Source organism: Scophthalmus maximus, chromosome 14, assembly GCF_022379125.1.
Source record: "Scophthalmus maximus strain ysfricsl-2021 chromosome 14, ASM2237912v1, whole genome shotgun sequence".
Taxonomy (NCBI): domain Eukaryota; kingdom Metazoa; phylum Chordata; class Actinopteri; order Pleuronectiformes; family Scophthalmidae; genus Scophthalmus; species Scophthalmus maximus.
In genome coordinates, this window is record NC_061528.1 from 19,529,670 (window position 1) to 19,543,513 (window position 13,844).

A 13,844-nucleotide genomic window follows, 5' to 3' on the forward strand; every position below is an offset into this window, starting at 1 on the left:
AGCGAATGTGACGTGAAGCAGAGCTAACTGTAGCAGTACATTGATAGTACAGTGCCGGTTATAGTCTGTCAATAAAGCAGCAGCATCTCATGTGTACCTTTTACCACACAAATCTGGGATATGTTTTATTAAGAAATATATTTCTTCATTTTTTTAGTACGTCATCACTCAAAACTCTGTAAGTATATGCATTTTATGTGATATTTGATATGTTGAGTCTTGAAGGGACAAACAACAAAACCTAAAGCTCCACACTCTATTAACGGGGGGGGGGGGGGGCAATTAACTGACTAAATAATTAATTGTAGAAAAAAATCACGGCAATATGTCCATCTGCTGGTTAAAGGGCACATTATCAAAGTAAGTAACCCTAACCTCTACTTTGAAGTCTTCAAAAAAAATGCACTCTGCTGTTTTTTTGGCTACAAACCACCATTTCAAAAAAGGAATGTATTCCCTCTTTAGTGGTTGTCTTCCTTTTTCCTTTCATGTCGGCTTGTCCCCTGTCAAAATGGCCGAGACCCACCCAGACGACAAGCAAACAGTGTCACATGTTTTCCCTAGCTGAAAAAAAAAATTATGAAAACAGTGATGTGATGTTTTGCCGGTGTCAGAGATTAACGCAAAGCAAACAAGCCTCCATCATCTTGATGTGTTACAGACTTGAGCAGACTTGAATTCAACAACCCGAGCTGTGGTGAAAATGGTAGGTATTTAAGTTTTTATTTTGATCAAATAGCATATGCAAATACGTCCTGGCTACCGAATAGGAAATCACGTGTTACGAATCCTTTACCAGATTGGGTCCAACTATGGCTGTCCAAAATTTAAATTGCCATTCTAACTTTGTAGTAAAACAAGCAATGTCAGTGTATAAGCACAACAGTGTTGCAATTTGGAAAAAAAAAAACACTTCCCACCTGACCCATCACATACCCTGCACAAGGGTAAGGGTTTATCATGAAAACACAACATTGTTGTGTGGTTAACGGAAAATGTAGAACTTTAGCAAGTCATGCTAAAGTGGTGTTCAAGAGGTTATATCTGGATGCATTTAGTATTCAACATCATAGACAAAGAAAACAGATAAAAGGTAAGGCTTTTTGCAGGCTTACATAAATACAAAATAAATCATTTGCATTAACATAAGGCTGTTAGTCAACTGAACAAAATCTATTCTACAGTATAGTTGGGTCATTTGTCTGGCTTCATGGGTTGCATTCAAATCAATCTGAACGAATTTTGTGTTGTTTTGAATTAATTTCTGACCTACACGACAGGGTTACTGTGCAAGATGCAAGGGACCGCAACGTCGCGTGCGCAGAGGCACTGGACACCTCTGTGCCAGCGGAGCACTTGTTCAGGCACTGATCAGAATCTTAGCACTTGTTCAGGTACTGATCAAAATCTGCTGGTCAATCTGTGCTACAACAAAGATTTAATTTTTGCAACTTTAAGCTGATGTACAAAATGTTGACAATGGGTTAGGAAGTATGAATGTGTGACATGAAAGTGTTTCTACTAAAAGAATAATTCTAAACTTTTGACATCTTAAATTATTTGGGATGAATAAGCCTGAGGCCTCAGTTTGGCAACTCGCATTGTTTATACTGTGAAAGACTGGCATCCTGGGAATATTAACCTCAGAGTCTAAACTTGAGAATGCAGATGGCAGGTGTTTAAGGCTCGGCTACACTAGAGCTTACTGGTAATTTAAGACAATTGGACAAAATGACAAAGCAATCAGGAATGTGACATGAATGTGAAAGTGTCCAGAAAGGAATGTTATCCAGTGAAGGGATATATATAACAGTTTTGCAGTGGAGGGAACTGATAATGCAGCCATTAAAGCAGCTTGCTCAGCTTCATCTAGTACTGTTTAAAAGCACTTTAACTCCATTAACGTCATCTCTGACAGAAAGCCCCACCTATCAGGAGAGCAGGCAAAAAATTTTGAGCATTGTATTCTGCCCCAAAAACTGGGATGTAATGAAATGTTGCTCCCGGGACAGAACAATGCAGATATCCATCCAAATAAATAAATTCAAATTCCTTTAAAAAGAAAAATATAAAATAGTTTACCACAGGATAATAAAAGGTTAAGTTGGGAAAGCTGTAAGCTGTTACTTGTTTAACTAACAATCTAGTTAGCTAATGCCAACAATCCCATGTTATAGTGAGTGATATATCACTTGCATACCCACAGAAATAGTGGCCTCCTGTCTCTGAGATGGTAGACAGTTATAAGCAGACCTTAACAACACAGTTTAATGCAATACAATTATGTGGAGGTATTCAGGCTATTTTCAGAGTCATGCCATGAAGACTTGCCAAGGCAGATAAGCAAGCAAGAGGTAAAGAAGTAGCAGATTATGTTCTCAGAACTTCTTGGACTACTGTAATTTAAAATGAAGTGGGCTTAAAGGGCAAAATTCCCCTCAATTTGGGTAATCCAATATGTTACTTTTGCTGTCTGGGAAAGTCCATGTGGAACCAAAGAAACCATATTTGTATTAACACCAAAGGCATTTATGCTGAGTACTCTAATGCTACTGTACACAAGCTTAATTGCAGCTCCACTATGTTGACTGTTTACAATGAGCACATTAAACATGCCTTCCATACAAATATAAAAACAATGAGTATATAGTAAAAACATTAAAAAAAATAATTAGTTAATTATTATAAAAGCATTTTAACACAAGCTAAAACTAGACTGCATATGTTGGGTAGTAAATCCACACCTCAATATTGTATAGTACAAATTGGGAGTGGAGAAAAAAAGTGCTTGAATACACACTGATTAAGATAACATTATAAACCAGGGTTCTCCATTTCATCCCATAAAATCCTATAACCCAATATTTCTATTTACAAAGCCTCACTGCCCATTGATTGCCTGCAATGGACCACCTAAGTGTAAGAAGATATCACTAAATCTGTAGACAAATTCCTATCATGTTACGTTATATATAATGTAATGCCCAACCCTATGTGTAAGAAAGAAATAGGATGAGTATATTTTTAGCTGTGGTGTGAACACAGTCCTGGGGTTGCCGTATATGAACTCCCAGCCTGTGTAAAAGATATAAATGTATGGCACGCCAGCGACGCTTGCGTGGGATTCCGGGCGCGTGCAACACATGTGCAGCCTCAGGTCCCAGAGTGTGACTTAATTAAAGATTCCTTTGCGTGGTGCCTGGGCTGGGACACACACGCTCTCATTAACAGGGATCAGGACGTGAACGTGGAACATGTGCCAATGTTGCTTTGTTTTTTAATGGAGGGGTTATTGAGTTTCTTCTCTGTTCTACTAATAACGGCATGGCAAACATTCTCTGCAGAACAATCAACTGTTATTCTCCCAGTGTATTGTTTAGGGCACTGGAGACACAGACAGCCATTTTACACTACATGTAAAAAGGAGTTACTGCAGGTAAAAAACATTAATAATATAAAGGTGTTACTTATGCAGAACATTAAGTAATCTCCAAAGCTCTGTTGTATACAACCCAGAGAAGCCCTTACTGCCTATGACAATACTGTTTATAAGACACTTTATAGTTACATGTCATAATGCCCATTACGTTTTCCCTCTCAATCCACTGAGAAACCACATTCCAGTGCAAATACCTATGAAATTCCTTCACAAAGGAATGTCTAAGAGTGCAGACCTATTCTTTTAGAAAGCAGTCAGGGTGAACTAGCAAAAATGATCTGCCTCAGCTTGTTACAAGCAATGGTGCAAACCAGAGAGAAAGAAAAAAAATATGGGGTCTTTCTTCCTGTGTATTCAGAGTAAATGCAGCATGTCAAAGGGGGGGATTTATTAGGTCACCAAAGAAAAACATTCTCCTGATAATGAAAACATGATTGGGCGACCTGGGTAGCCCAGAACTAACTTCTGTTCCACTGTCACAGCAATAACCCTTGGAGCCCTGTGGCATCCGACCTTGGTGAAAAAGAGACCGGGGAAGTAGAGGAGCAGCAAATATCAACAAAGAGGCAAAAGGGATGCGACCTGGGAGAGCCGAGCTCCCTGTCCATCACTCGGAAGTGTTGTGAATGGCTACAAAGGCCCCCAGAGTGAGACTTTGTGGGATTTCGACGTTGCCAAGAGCAAATGCAACATCGCCTTGCAAAGTACTATGGAGAAGACAAGAAAATCCCCCCACACACACATAGGGTAATATCAACAAAACTGCTCCATAAAGGCGACATTCATGGGTAGACAAAGCCATGGAGGCTGGAGGGTATAGGGCTAAACAGTGTATTATGTTGCGCTGATGCCACAAGGTCTGAGGCGGAGGTGGAAGTTAGGACCCTGTTTGCATTCCAAGAAAAGAGGCACACAACTGTGACACTGGGGAGAAAATACAGTTGCCTTGTGCCTTAATCTAACATTCTGACTGACACTTGAGCCAATGTGCATTGCCAAGTGAATTAAAAACATTTTAAGAAGCTCAATGAACGCCTTTTATATCCCACTATCTTCTTGTTCCACAGGCTTTGTGGCAAACGTTACGCATCACTGCATCTGTAATGTCTGGAAAAGCTGTTTAGAAAGAAATATCCGCTCATCGGTCTCACACATCCTTTAACCATGAGGCACTGAAAGCAAAGGTGGTTCCCTTTTTTTTTTTTAAAGGTTTCAAATTATTACACAACTCCAAGCTAGTTGTTGGTGCTAGCTGAAGAATTTCCTCTCAAATTCAGAATTTTGAATATTCTTATCAGGAAATTAACATATCTATGCAGTGGAAATGTAAATTTGCTTTTACACAAATAAACTGATTATATTTGATCAAATGGTTTGGATTTTAAGGTGATTATCCCTCAAATAACTTTTCCAGTGCACAATAATTTTGGATGTAATGGTCAGAGCTGTTTCTGTTAGCACCTGAGGTGAACAGCTTAGATCATTTAAAAAGAAATGGTTTCTTCTAGTTTCTTCATTCTCTCTGTTTTCTTCCATCATTGCTGTGCACAAGTTTCTCATTAAGTAACTTGATCATATTATCCACTTAGTGGGAGGTTTTGGGAATTATGCAAAGTAGAAGGAAGGCTTTTAAAAGTGTACTGAAGCATGATGATATATGCTGGGCAGAGCTGTTTAATCTGCTGGGAGCAATATGGGAGATGTTTACAACCAATAAAAACTCAACGGAAAATCTTGCACCCAGACTGTCATGTGAAGAATGGTACTATAAGAAGCTTCCTACTCTGAAATAATATGCTCAAGTGTCCGCCAGAGGTTAAATTCCTGTGTGCATTGGTATTAAAAGGTAAGATGACAGGGGTTAAATTTGCAGAGGAATCGCAGTCCTCTCCTGGGTCAAGCACACACTGGGTACCTTTCCATAGAGGAGCACACAGAGAGGGTCTTGTTCTGCAACCCATGTGCAGGTCAGTGCCGGCAGGTTGGAGTGAAATGATAGGCCTCCCCAGAGATGCAGCACAGTGGATGCACTGTTTCCCCACAGTTACAACATCCACTGGATTGCAATAAGGGGCGGCAGGTAACTTTCAGTTCACCTCATACCTTTATCAAAAATCTGTAAAACCCAGGAACGCCGCCGCCCACTGTCTGACACTTTGGTGAGAATTCAGAGGCGGGGGAGATAGAGAGCTAGAGCTGACGGGGATCAAACTGAAACAAAAATTATTTTCTAAGGGAGGCACAGTCAGCTGTTTTACTGATGTCGAGAGTTTGGTCTGCTTTGTATGCTGACAAACACAAACCTGTCTTGGTATAGTTACTGTCATGTGTAACTAAGTGCAAGTGTTTACATTTGTCCATTTGTTGGATCAACCTTTATGTGAAATAGGAGGCACTAAAGAAAACCTTGTTACCTATCACAAAAAGTACTGATTACATTATACATTGTTGTTATCATGAACTGTGTTTTAAATATATTTAAAGCTGCACTACGTAACTTTTACTGAGCCACACGTGGTGATTAATTCTGTTAGGCTCCGTGTCCGAGCAATTAAGTGGTTTTTTTTAATGTAGATCAATCAATTATCAATCTCTTGACTGGAGCTCTGGAGTGTAGTTCCACTTACTGAACTCAAACACAAGTGAACGGGGGATATTTCATGATCCCCTGCCTGAACCGGAAGTGCTGCAGCTGTAACAAATACACCAAACTCCATTTGGAATTCTTGCAATTATAAATGTTTTCTTACTGGATAAATGCTGCTTTCTAATTACTTCTAATTCTTTTTAAATGATCTACAGTTCAGTATGACTCTTGAGCTTGCTGGGCCTGATTCTGGCAGTTTAAGCTGCAACTATCAGTCAGTTACGCACTTCTCACAGGAGATTGTACCATCTCACCAAAGTTATGTGCAAGAACAGGCGTTCAGATCATTTTAGATAGCTTCACTGGCCGGGGGAACAATAACAAAGATTTCAATGGGCAGAATTTTGTTTCTTTTACTTATTCTGTAGCACATTCTCCACATGGGACAGAGTGTTGAACAACCTTTAAAATCTAGTTCTCCGTTCCAGTCATTATTCCTGTACTGCTGATCTCACTTGGAGCTTATACCGTTAAAGTCATCTGGAGCACCCACACCAAGTCAAGTCAACGAGAGAATTGGGAAAGTGTGATAAATATGTTTATAGTGTTGGTGGACCGAACACGGACTACACTGCAGAATCTATGTCGTTTAGAAGAACAAGGTGTTGTTCCCATTCCAAAATGCCGTAAAAAGTGATTTGTGACAACGAAATAAACAAAAAACTGTATCACAGCCCTTCTAAAAAGGCAACAGGACTTCACACTTGTGACAGTCACACTTAAGTCCACATGATCCAATCCACTCTTAATTTATCTCTGGCTCGGTCTGCCAAACATCTGAAGTCAGTAAACACTGATTTTAAAGTAGTGCAAGTACATACATAAATAGGCAGTGCAAAATCCATACATCCATTTCACTAACCTACAAAGGCAAAGAAAAGAAAAATAAAAAATAAATGAAAAGAGTTTTCAACCTGCCGAAGCCCGAAGAGAGTTATCACTCACACACACACATGCAATCAGTACATACTACTTTTTGCTAGCAACTCACATATAGTTGGAAAATTGGCTTTGTAGGAAGCAAAAGCATTACCAAAGACAAATTTGTGCGAATAACACAATGTGCTCAATCTGAACATGTCTCTGGATTATGTTTCACTTTTCATTCATTAGCAGCTCACCACTCAACAATGGGAACACACTCAGCTTTTCTGAGCTAATGTTTGGGAGTGGCTGCCCAAGGTTTTGGCGTGGCTCGCACAAGCCTCTGGGATTCAATCACACAGAAAGAAGGAATCAAATCCTTGAACTGAACATGGCCAACAATGGTTAGTTGGCGCTGATTCTCAGCAAGGATGTCTAAACCTTTCACAATTACAAATACACAAATGGAAATGAAACAGCATGCTTTTACCCACAACTAGAAAAACTTACTGTTATCTAAAATAAGAATGAAAACCTCTTGTATGTGAAGGATTGTATTTTCCAGTTTGTCTGGAGCCGTTTGCAAGCTGTGTCTGTACAACAGCATAACACATATTTGTCATTTAATGCCATTCTTGAAAATGTTTTATGTTTTGTTCATCTCTCAGCTGTCTGTCAGCTCATGTTCTCATGTTTGGCTGTTATACAACAACCCCTCAACGCAAAGCCCACGTTCTTTCTGCAGCCTATTCACGACCTCCTCATCTGGCTCAAATTCTAGTCTGTGTACTTTGGTTTTACTTTCTGCTTGTTTGTTATCACTCTTCAAAGTTTTGCACCACGGGCCTCCCTGAGCGCTGCTGACGGGAGCACACAACCAGTCTTCTTCATCTAGGGCAAAAACCACAAGCACCGCACATATACAAGGAGCAATTACCACAGGAAGCAATTTCTCTGCACCTGAGAACACCTCCAACACAAACATCAGCAGAGGGGGAAAAAAGAGCTCCAGAGGAGTCAAGATGTTCATCACAAACATTTACACCTTTTAGTCCAGTTCAAAGCTTTAAACTCTAACAAATTTTGTTGTGTAATGTGCTTTCCACCCATTATGTCTTTAAGATAAATTGGTGACAAATATTGTATTATGTCTTACAGAACAGCAATAAATAGCTCAAAGGTTCTGCTAATATGTTCCTTTAAATCATTAGTCAAAGCTGATTGTTTCCACTCTGCAAGACTGATGACACTTGGCTGCTTCACTCAAGTGATTATTTTTCAACACTTTAGCACCACATCATTATTTCAACCAGCCTAAAGGCCTCTGTGCCAGCTGTTTGTATTTGCCACAGGACTGCTCAGCACAACCAGGGAAAAACATCCACCATGCACTGAAAGTGTCTCTAAAGTTTTACTTCCCAGCAGTTCAGGAGGTCTACTGTTTGATATAAAGCCTGTACTGTGGTGGACTCATAATGTGTGTGTATAGGATTGTCCATTCACAGTACTACTACACATCTAGATGAGGCTTATATCCCAGGGGGTAGTTCTAGTGGTTGCACTACAAATTCTACCTTGGCCAAAGGCAAGTATGAATATCAGATCCAGGTTCACAATATCGTATTTTTTAAATGATTAAGAGTGTGAAATAAATTCCTGTTTTTAATCAGTTTAAATGACAACATTTGGAGCAATGTGGGTGGTGCTGATGGAGGCGTTCTTGAGCTCATTGGATCGGGCTGCAGGGGTATCTGACGCAAAAAGGTTGGGAAATTCTGACCACAGCACAAGGCACTGGAGATGCACATGAAGGCACGTCAAACAAGAACAACATGGGGCTTCTGTTGTTTTAGTGTGCAGCTCCGGACAAAATGAAAGACACTTTGAAATAACTATACAGCATCATCATTGCAAACACAAAAAGTTGTGTCCTGTTATCCATTCTACTGCATGTCTGATCAAAACATATATACTAGTCTGTTCTAGTATTTTCAAATTGCTACACATGCTTGAGAGTTTATTACACACTGTTAGTTCAATTTAAAAAGTCAAACAAATGCCATATTAGCACTGAGTATGGGGAAGAAGTCTTTAATCCTTCTTTCATATGTGTTACCCCAAAAATATATTAAAAAATTACAGCCACAGTTTGGCATCAGGTCTGATCAGACAACACATGGCACATTATCCAGTAATCCTCTTTGAGCCGTAATTAGTAGGAGTTGGGGTCGAGAGAGTTGTTTTTCCAGATACAGAGCTGAATTAATTCAACCTCAATTAGCCTGCAGGGAGAAGTGAGGTTTGGGGTCAGAAAGAAAAAGAAAAAGATAAACTCAGTGCAGGTCACAGGTCAGCAACCACATTCCAGAGCAGGGTAGAGAGCAAAGCATCAGGCTGCAGAACAATATCATGTATATATATAAAGTTCTGCAGTAAACTCAAATCTACACTCTCACCAGCAGTGGGCTGAGGGAAGGAACAGTAAATGATTTCCATGACATCACTGCAGGTAGAATCACTACTTTTGACTCCTGTGCTTTTGTCATGGAGTGCAAGCATGACTGAACTTGGGACTTTTCGGAGTTGCCCCTGGCAAAGTCATTATGGTGAATAGTTTACCTCATTCACTCACAAAAGCTAAATGTCAGAGAAGGTATTAGACACACAATATAGGCTTTCTGGGTTGAGGCTTGTGTACAGTTTTTAACCACCCCTGCCTATATTCAGATACATTATGCTTAAGTGACAGACGCATTATGACTTATTCTTGCTGTTGATGGTCAGACTGGGGTTCCAGAAGAGACTCCCTTGACTCAAACGTCTTTCATTAGTTTGTCAAGTGGAACCAAAAGGCGAAAATCCTTATCTGAATCCTAAAGAAAGCCCGATATAAAAAGACATTTGCGTTATAAATCATATAGAATATTGCATGTGCCAATAAACATGTCAAGTGAAAACAACCTGCACAAACTCTCTCTGTAAAGGCGAGCTTTGACGCCGTCTTGTCTGCAGGCATTTCAGTCCACTCCTTACCTTTTCCTCGCTCTTTTTCTTCTTCTCGTCCTCATGCTGGTGAACTGACATTTGCAGAAAGTCCTCTTCACAGCAGATGAAGCTCACCGTGCATCCCATCCGAGCAACGCCAGGGCGCACACGTTCAAACCCATTCAACACTTTCCAAACACCGTGGCTTGGCGTCTCCCGCCTCGTCTCTCGCTGCTGCTCCAGGTGAAACACTTGTTACGACCTCATCCTGCTCATACGCACGACGAATGTGTGAAGTCGGTCTGGCATCACTGCGCTTTTTTGGGGTTTTTTTTTGGGGGGGGGGGGGTTATGCAGTTTCTAGGAGATTACCGCAGTAGCGGTGTTGGGTTGAGCAACCTCGCGCTGACTGACTGCCACACTGAGGTGAAGTGACTCACTGCACACCCACCGAATCTCACTCACCTTATGTGCTTTCATGTGGTGTCCTGATTGGTGGTTCAGGCTGTCAGTCACTCACAAATGACACTGGTCGTTTAATAGTCTCCACGTGTGCAACACACACACACACACACACACATATATGTATATTTCTCTAGTTGTGAGGACACTGATTGACTTAATGCATTCCATAACCCATTACCTTAAAGGAAGGGTAGGCGATTTCGAAAATCGTCCGCAAAGTCCCACTGGCTTCCTTCAGACCTCTGTCCAAAGCCCCTACCCCCACAAACACTAAGACGCGCACCGCTGCCTGAGTCTGACTACATCAGAGGAGGAAGACAGAGCGGAGCACAACATCGCAAACTGACTGCTCGTGGCTCATTCACAAGTAAGAAAACACTGGACATTATAAAAAATGAACATGGCTATTGTTGGTGGGCACATTTGTGAAGCTAACATATTAGTGTTGGGAAATCTCATTGAAAATAGAGTTCTGATGCAGTAACTTGTTGCTGGTTAGTTAACAACAGGCTGCTGCAGGCTAAGCTAAAACATAAACACGGTTAGCAGTTCTACACAGACAATGTTTGTTTGAGTTTATTTTTAAGCGCATTTCAGCCATATTGTGTGACGATGAAACAGCTGCAGCACCTTCGTAGATTTCTGCCCTTTTTTCTGTTACTGTGACACAAAAAAGGTGAATTTTGTGCAGGACTCGTATCATGTTTTTTAGCCCGTCAGAGCTTCCACGATGAGTGTTGTTAGCTCAGATTGAGTATACTCCAGACTCTGTTCAATCATACATCTAATCATTTATCATGTATCTGATCTAATCATGTTACTGTACAGGTCAGAACTCGAGGACTGAGCTTAGAGCAGTGACGTGACACGAGCCTGCTTCACTTACTTCACCTCACATCAACAGATGCTCCTCCACCGGGCCGTCCCGTTGCAGGTCAACCTTCTTGTGTCTGCCAGAACTGCCCACAGACATGAAAAGAAAGTGCTGTGGGCAACCTCATGACTCCCGTGTCCAGGCTTCCACATATGGAGGTTTACATTTTGCACATACAGTATTTTGTGCAATACCAATGTTTATTTATGTAATTTTTTTGGAACATCATACAATATACCAAATATATATCATATAATATTAGCATAAACAACATATTTACAAAAATGAAGAAAGTGTCTGCACAGGGTCTCCTAGCTTTTTAGTGTCAAAGCAGGTCTGTCGGCTGACGGGTCAGGCTGTGCTGTCGTAGACTCCTTAGGCAATGGTCCGGTAGAAAGAATATCGCAAGAATATTTAAAAATTACTGTCAAAGACTGACAACACTACAGCAGCTTTATCTGCAGTGATAGTTTTCTGTGTCACCTTTTGTGGGAGCCAAGTATAATTGATTTAGTGATTTGTTGGTGGACCAGCCACTCTTTCATATGGATGTGTTAGGATTTTGTTTAGATAAATATTGAAGAACATAAGTAGTTCTGAGGTTCAGAATCTGTAAAAAAAAATATATATATGTATATACAACCCAGCTGGCATAAATGTTTACACTTTGAAATGTTTAACAACATTGCAATGTGGATTTTAAAGTAGCTTTTGTACACAAGTATGTTACCACTTTATGCTCAACCTACAGTATCATAAGCCGACTGGTCCTCTGATGACTTGCTGCTCTAGCTTACGCCAGCGACTGGGGGAGAGGAGAGGGTGTTAGCCTACGGGAGCAGGCAGCTGTCAGCCACAGAACAAAACTATTGCACCACCAGACGAGAGCTCTTAGCAGCAGTTGAGTTCACCTCCCACCTCAGACAGTACCTGCTGGGGAGGCCATTCATCATTTGCACTGACCACAGCGGCCTCCGCTGGTTGACCAAGCTCAGAGAGCCTGATGGCCAGCTCGCTCGCTGGTTAGAGAAAGTGGCAGAGTACGATTTCCAGGTGATCCGTCGCCAGGGAAACACCACCAAAACGCTGATGCGCTTTCAAGGAGACCCTGCCGAACGTCATGCCGATGTACAGTGTCAGAGCCTGACCCCACCAACCAGCATCATGATGCACAAGGCAGTGCAGTGCAACCTCGCTAGCAATCTACCTGAAGCCAACCCCACAGAGCAACCTCCAGTGCGGGTAGTGGAGCCAGATGGCTGCCAGAGGGAATACTCAGCTGCAGAAATAGAGTTTGCTCCAGTGGGGGTAGAGGACGGGCCCTACGGCAGCAGTGACTGCGCTGCATTTCACCCAAATTACTGCAGGGTGAGTGAACCACACCAAGCCAACCTGTTTGGTGGCTGGACCCAAGAACAGTTGAGCAACGCCCAAGAAACTGACATGGATATAGCACCAGTGAGGAGGTGGATGGACGGAGAGAGAGGTCGGCCACCATGGGCGGACATAGCAGCCTGTAGCCCTGCCACCGAAGCTTACTGGGCTCAGTGGGAAAGACTCAAAAACAACAAAAGAGTGAAAAATAAAGTGAGAAAGTTTCTGCCATCCTATGAGGGGCCCTACTTCGTAGTCGGCATGTTGGACGACCTGGTCTACAGGATAAAGAATGGTCCAAGGACAAAGACCACAGTGGCCCATCACGACAAACTCAAGCCCTACTGCTCCAGGACTCCGCTGGACAACAGCTGGGTTTTCCAAGACGCTGAAACCTGGACGACTACATGAAAGATGGAGTTCTACTCAGAAAATTTAATTGTGCTGAAGGGAAAGTGTTTGACCCGCAGATACTACTACCCCACACGTACCGCAGCCCAGTTATGGAACAGATGCACGACGGACCAGTGGGTGGTCACTTCGGCTTTGAGAGGACTCTCACTCGCCTCAAAACCAGGTACTACGGGTCCTGTTCCCAATGCACAGTGGCTGAAAAGATCATGTCTGAATGGGTGTGTCTATACGGAGCCCCTCAGTGCTTGCACAGTGACCAGGGAACTAACTTTGAGTCAGCTGTGTTCCAGGGAATGTGTGGGGTGCTGGGGATCGAAAAGACACGTACCACCCCTTTTCATCCACAGTCTGATGGCCAAGTGGAGCGCTTTAATGCCACATTACAGAAAATGCTGGCAATCATCGCTGAACGATGCCACTGGGACTGGGACTTAATGATTCCGTATGGGGTCATGGCTTATCGTGCAACCAAACACAGCTCCACCGGCCTCACGCCCAACATGATGCTCTTTGGCCGGGAATAACTGAGGCCATCTGGTTGCTGGTTTGCCACCCGACCACGACAGTGTTAACACCCTACCGCAGCACGTCATGCAGCTCAGAAAACGTCTGGAGCTCTTTCACCAGCTGGCGAGGGAGGCTCTTGGAAGATCTGCTGAGCGCGCCAAATGACAATACGACAAGAACATCTGCCGAGTCCAACACAAAGTCGGCGATGCAGTCTGGTACCTGGTCAAAAACACCAAAAGAGTGAAAAATAAAGTGAGAAAGTTTCTGCCATC

General features: G+C 42.1%; 1 protein-coding gene and 1 long non-coding RNA gene across 3 annotated transcripts in view; one reads left to right on the top strand and one right to left on the bottom strand.

Moving 5' to 3' along the window:
• Window positions 1-10,220, bottom strand: part of tns1b (tensin 1b) — a 179,582-nt gene extending 169,362 nt beyond the window's left edge. The window contains exon 1 of one of the 2 annotated variants that reach the window (XM_035651035.2): window positions 9,984-10,220. In XM_035651035.2, coding sequence (XP_035506928.2) covers window positions 9,984-10,082 — 99 coding nt within the window. In that variant the 5' untranslated portion in view covers window positions 10,083-10,220. The remainder of the gene's footprint in view (window positions 1-9,983) is intronic. The other variant, XM_047337019.1, reaches the window with a different exon arrangement.
• LOC118320366 lies at window positions 658-4,240 on the top strand. The gene is made up of 3 exons (XR_004796297.2): window positions 658-706; window positions 1,281-1,394; window positions 3,922-4,240. It is a non-coding gene; the product is annotated as an uncharacterized LOC118320366 (long non-coding RNA).
• Window positions 10,221-13,844: the final 3,624 nt, after the last annotated feature.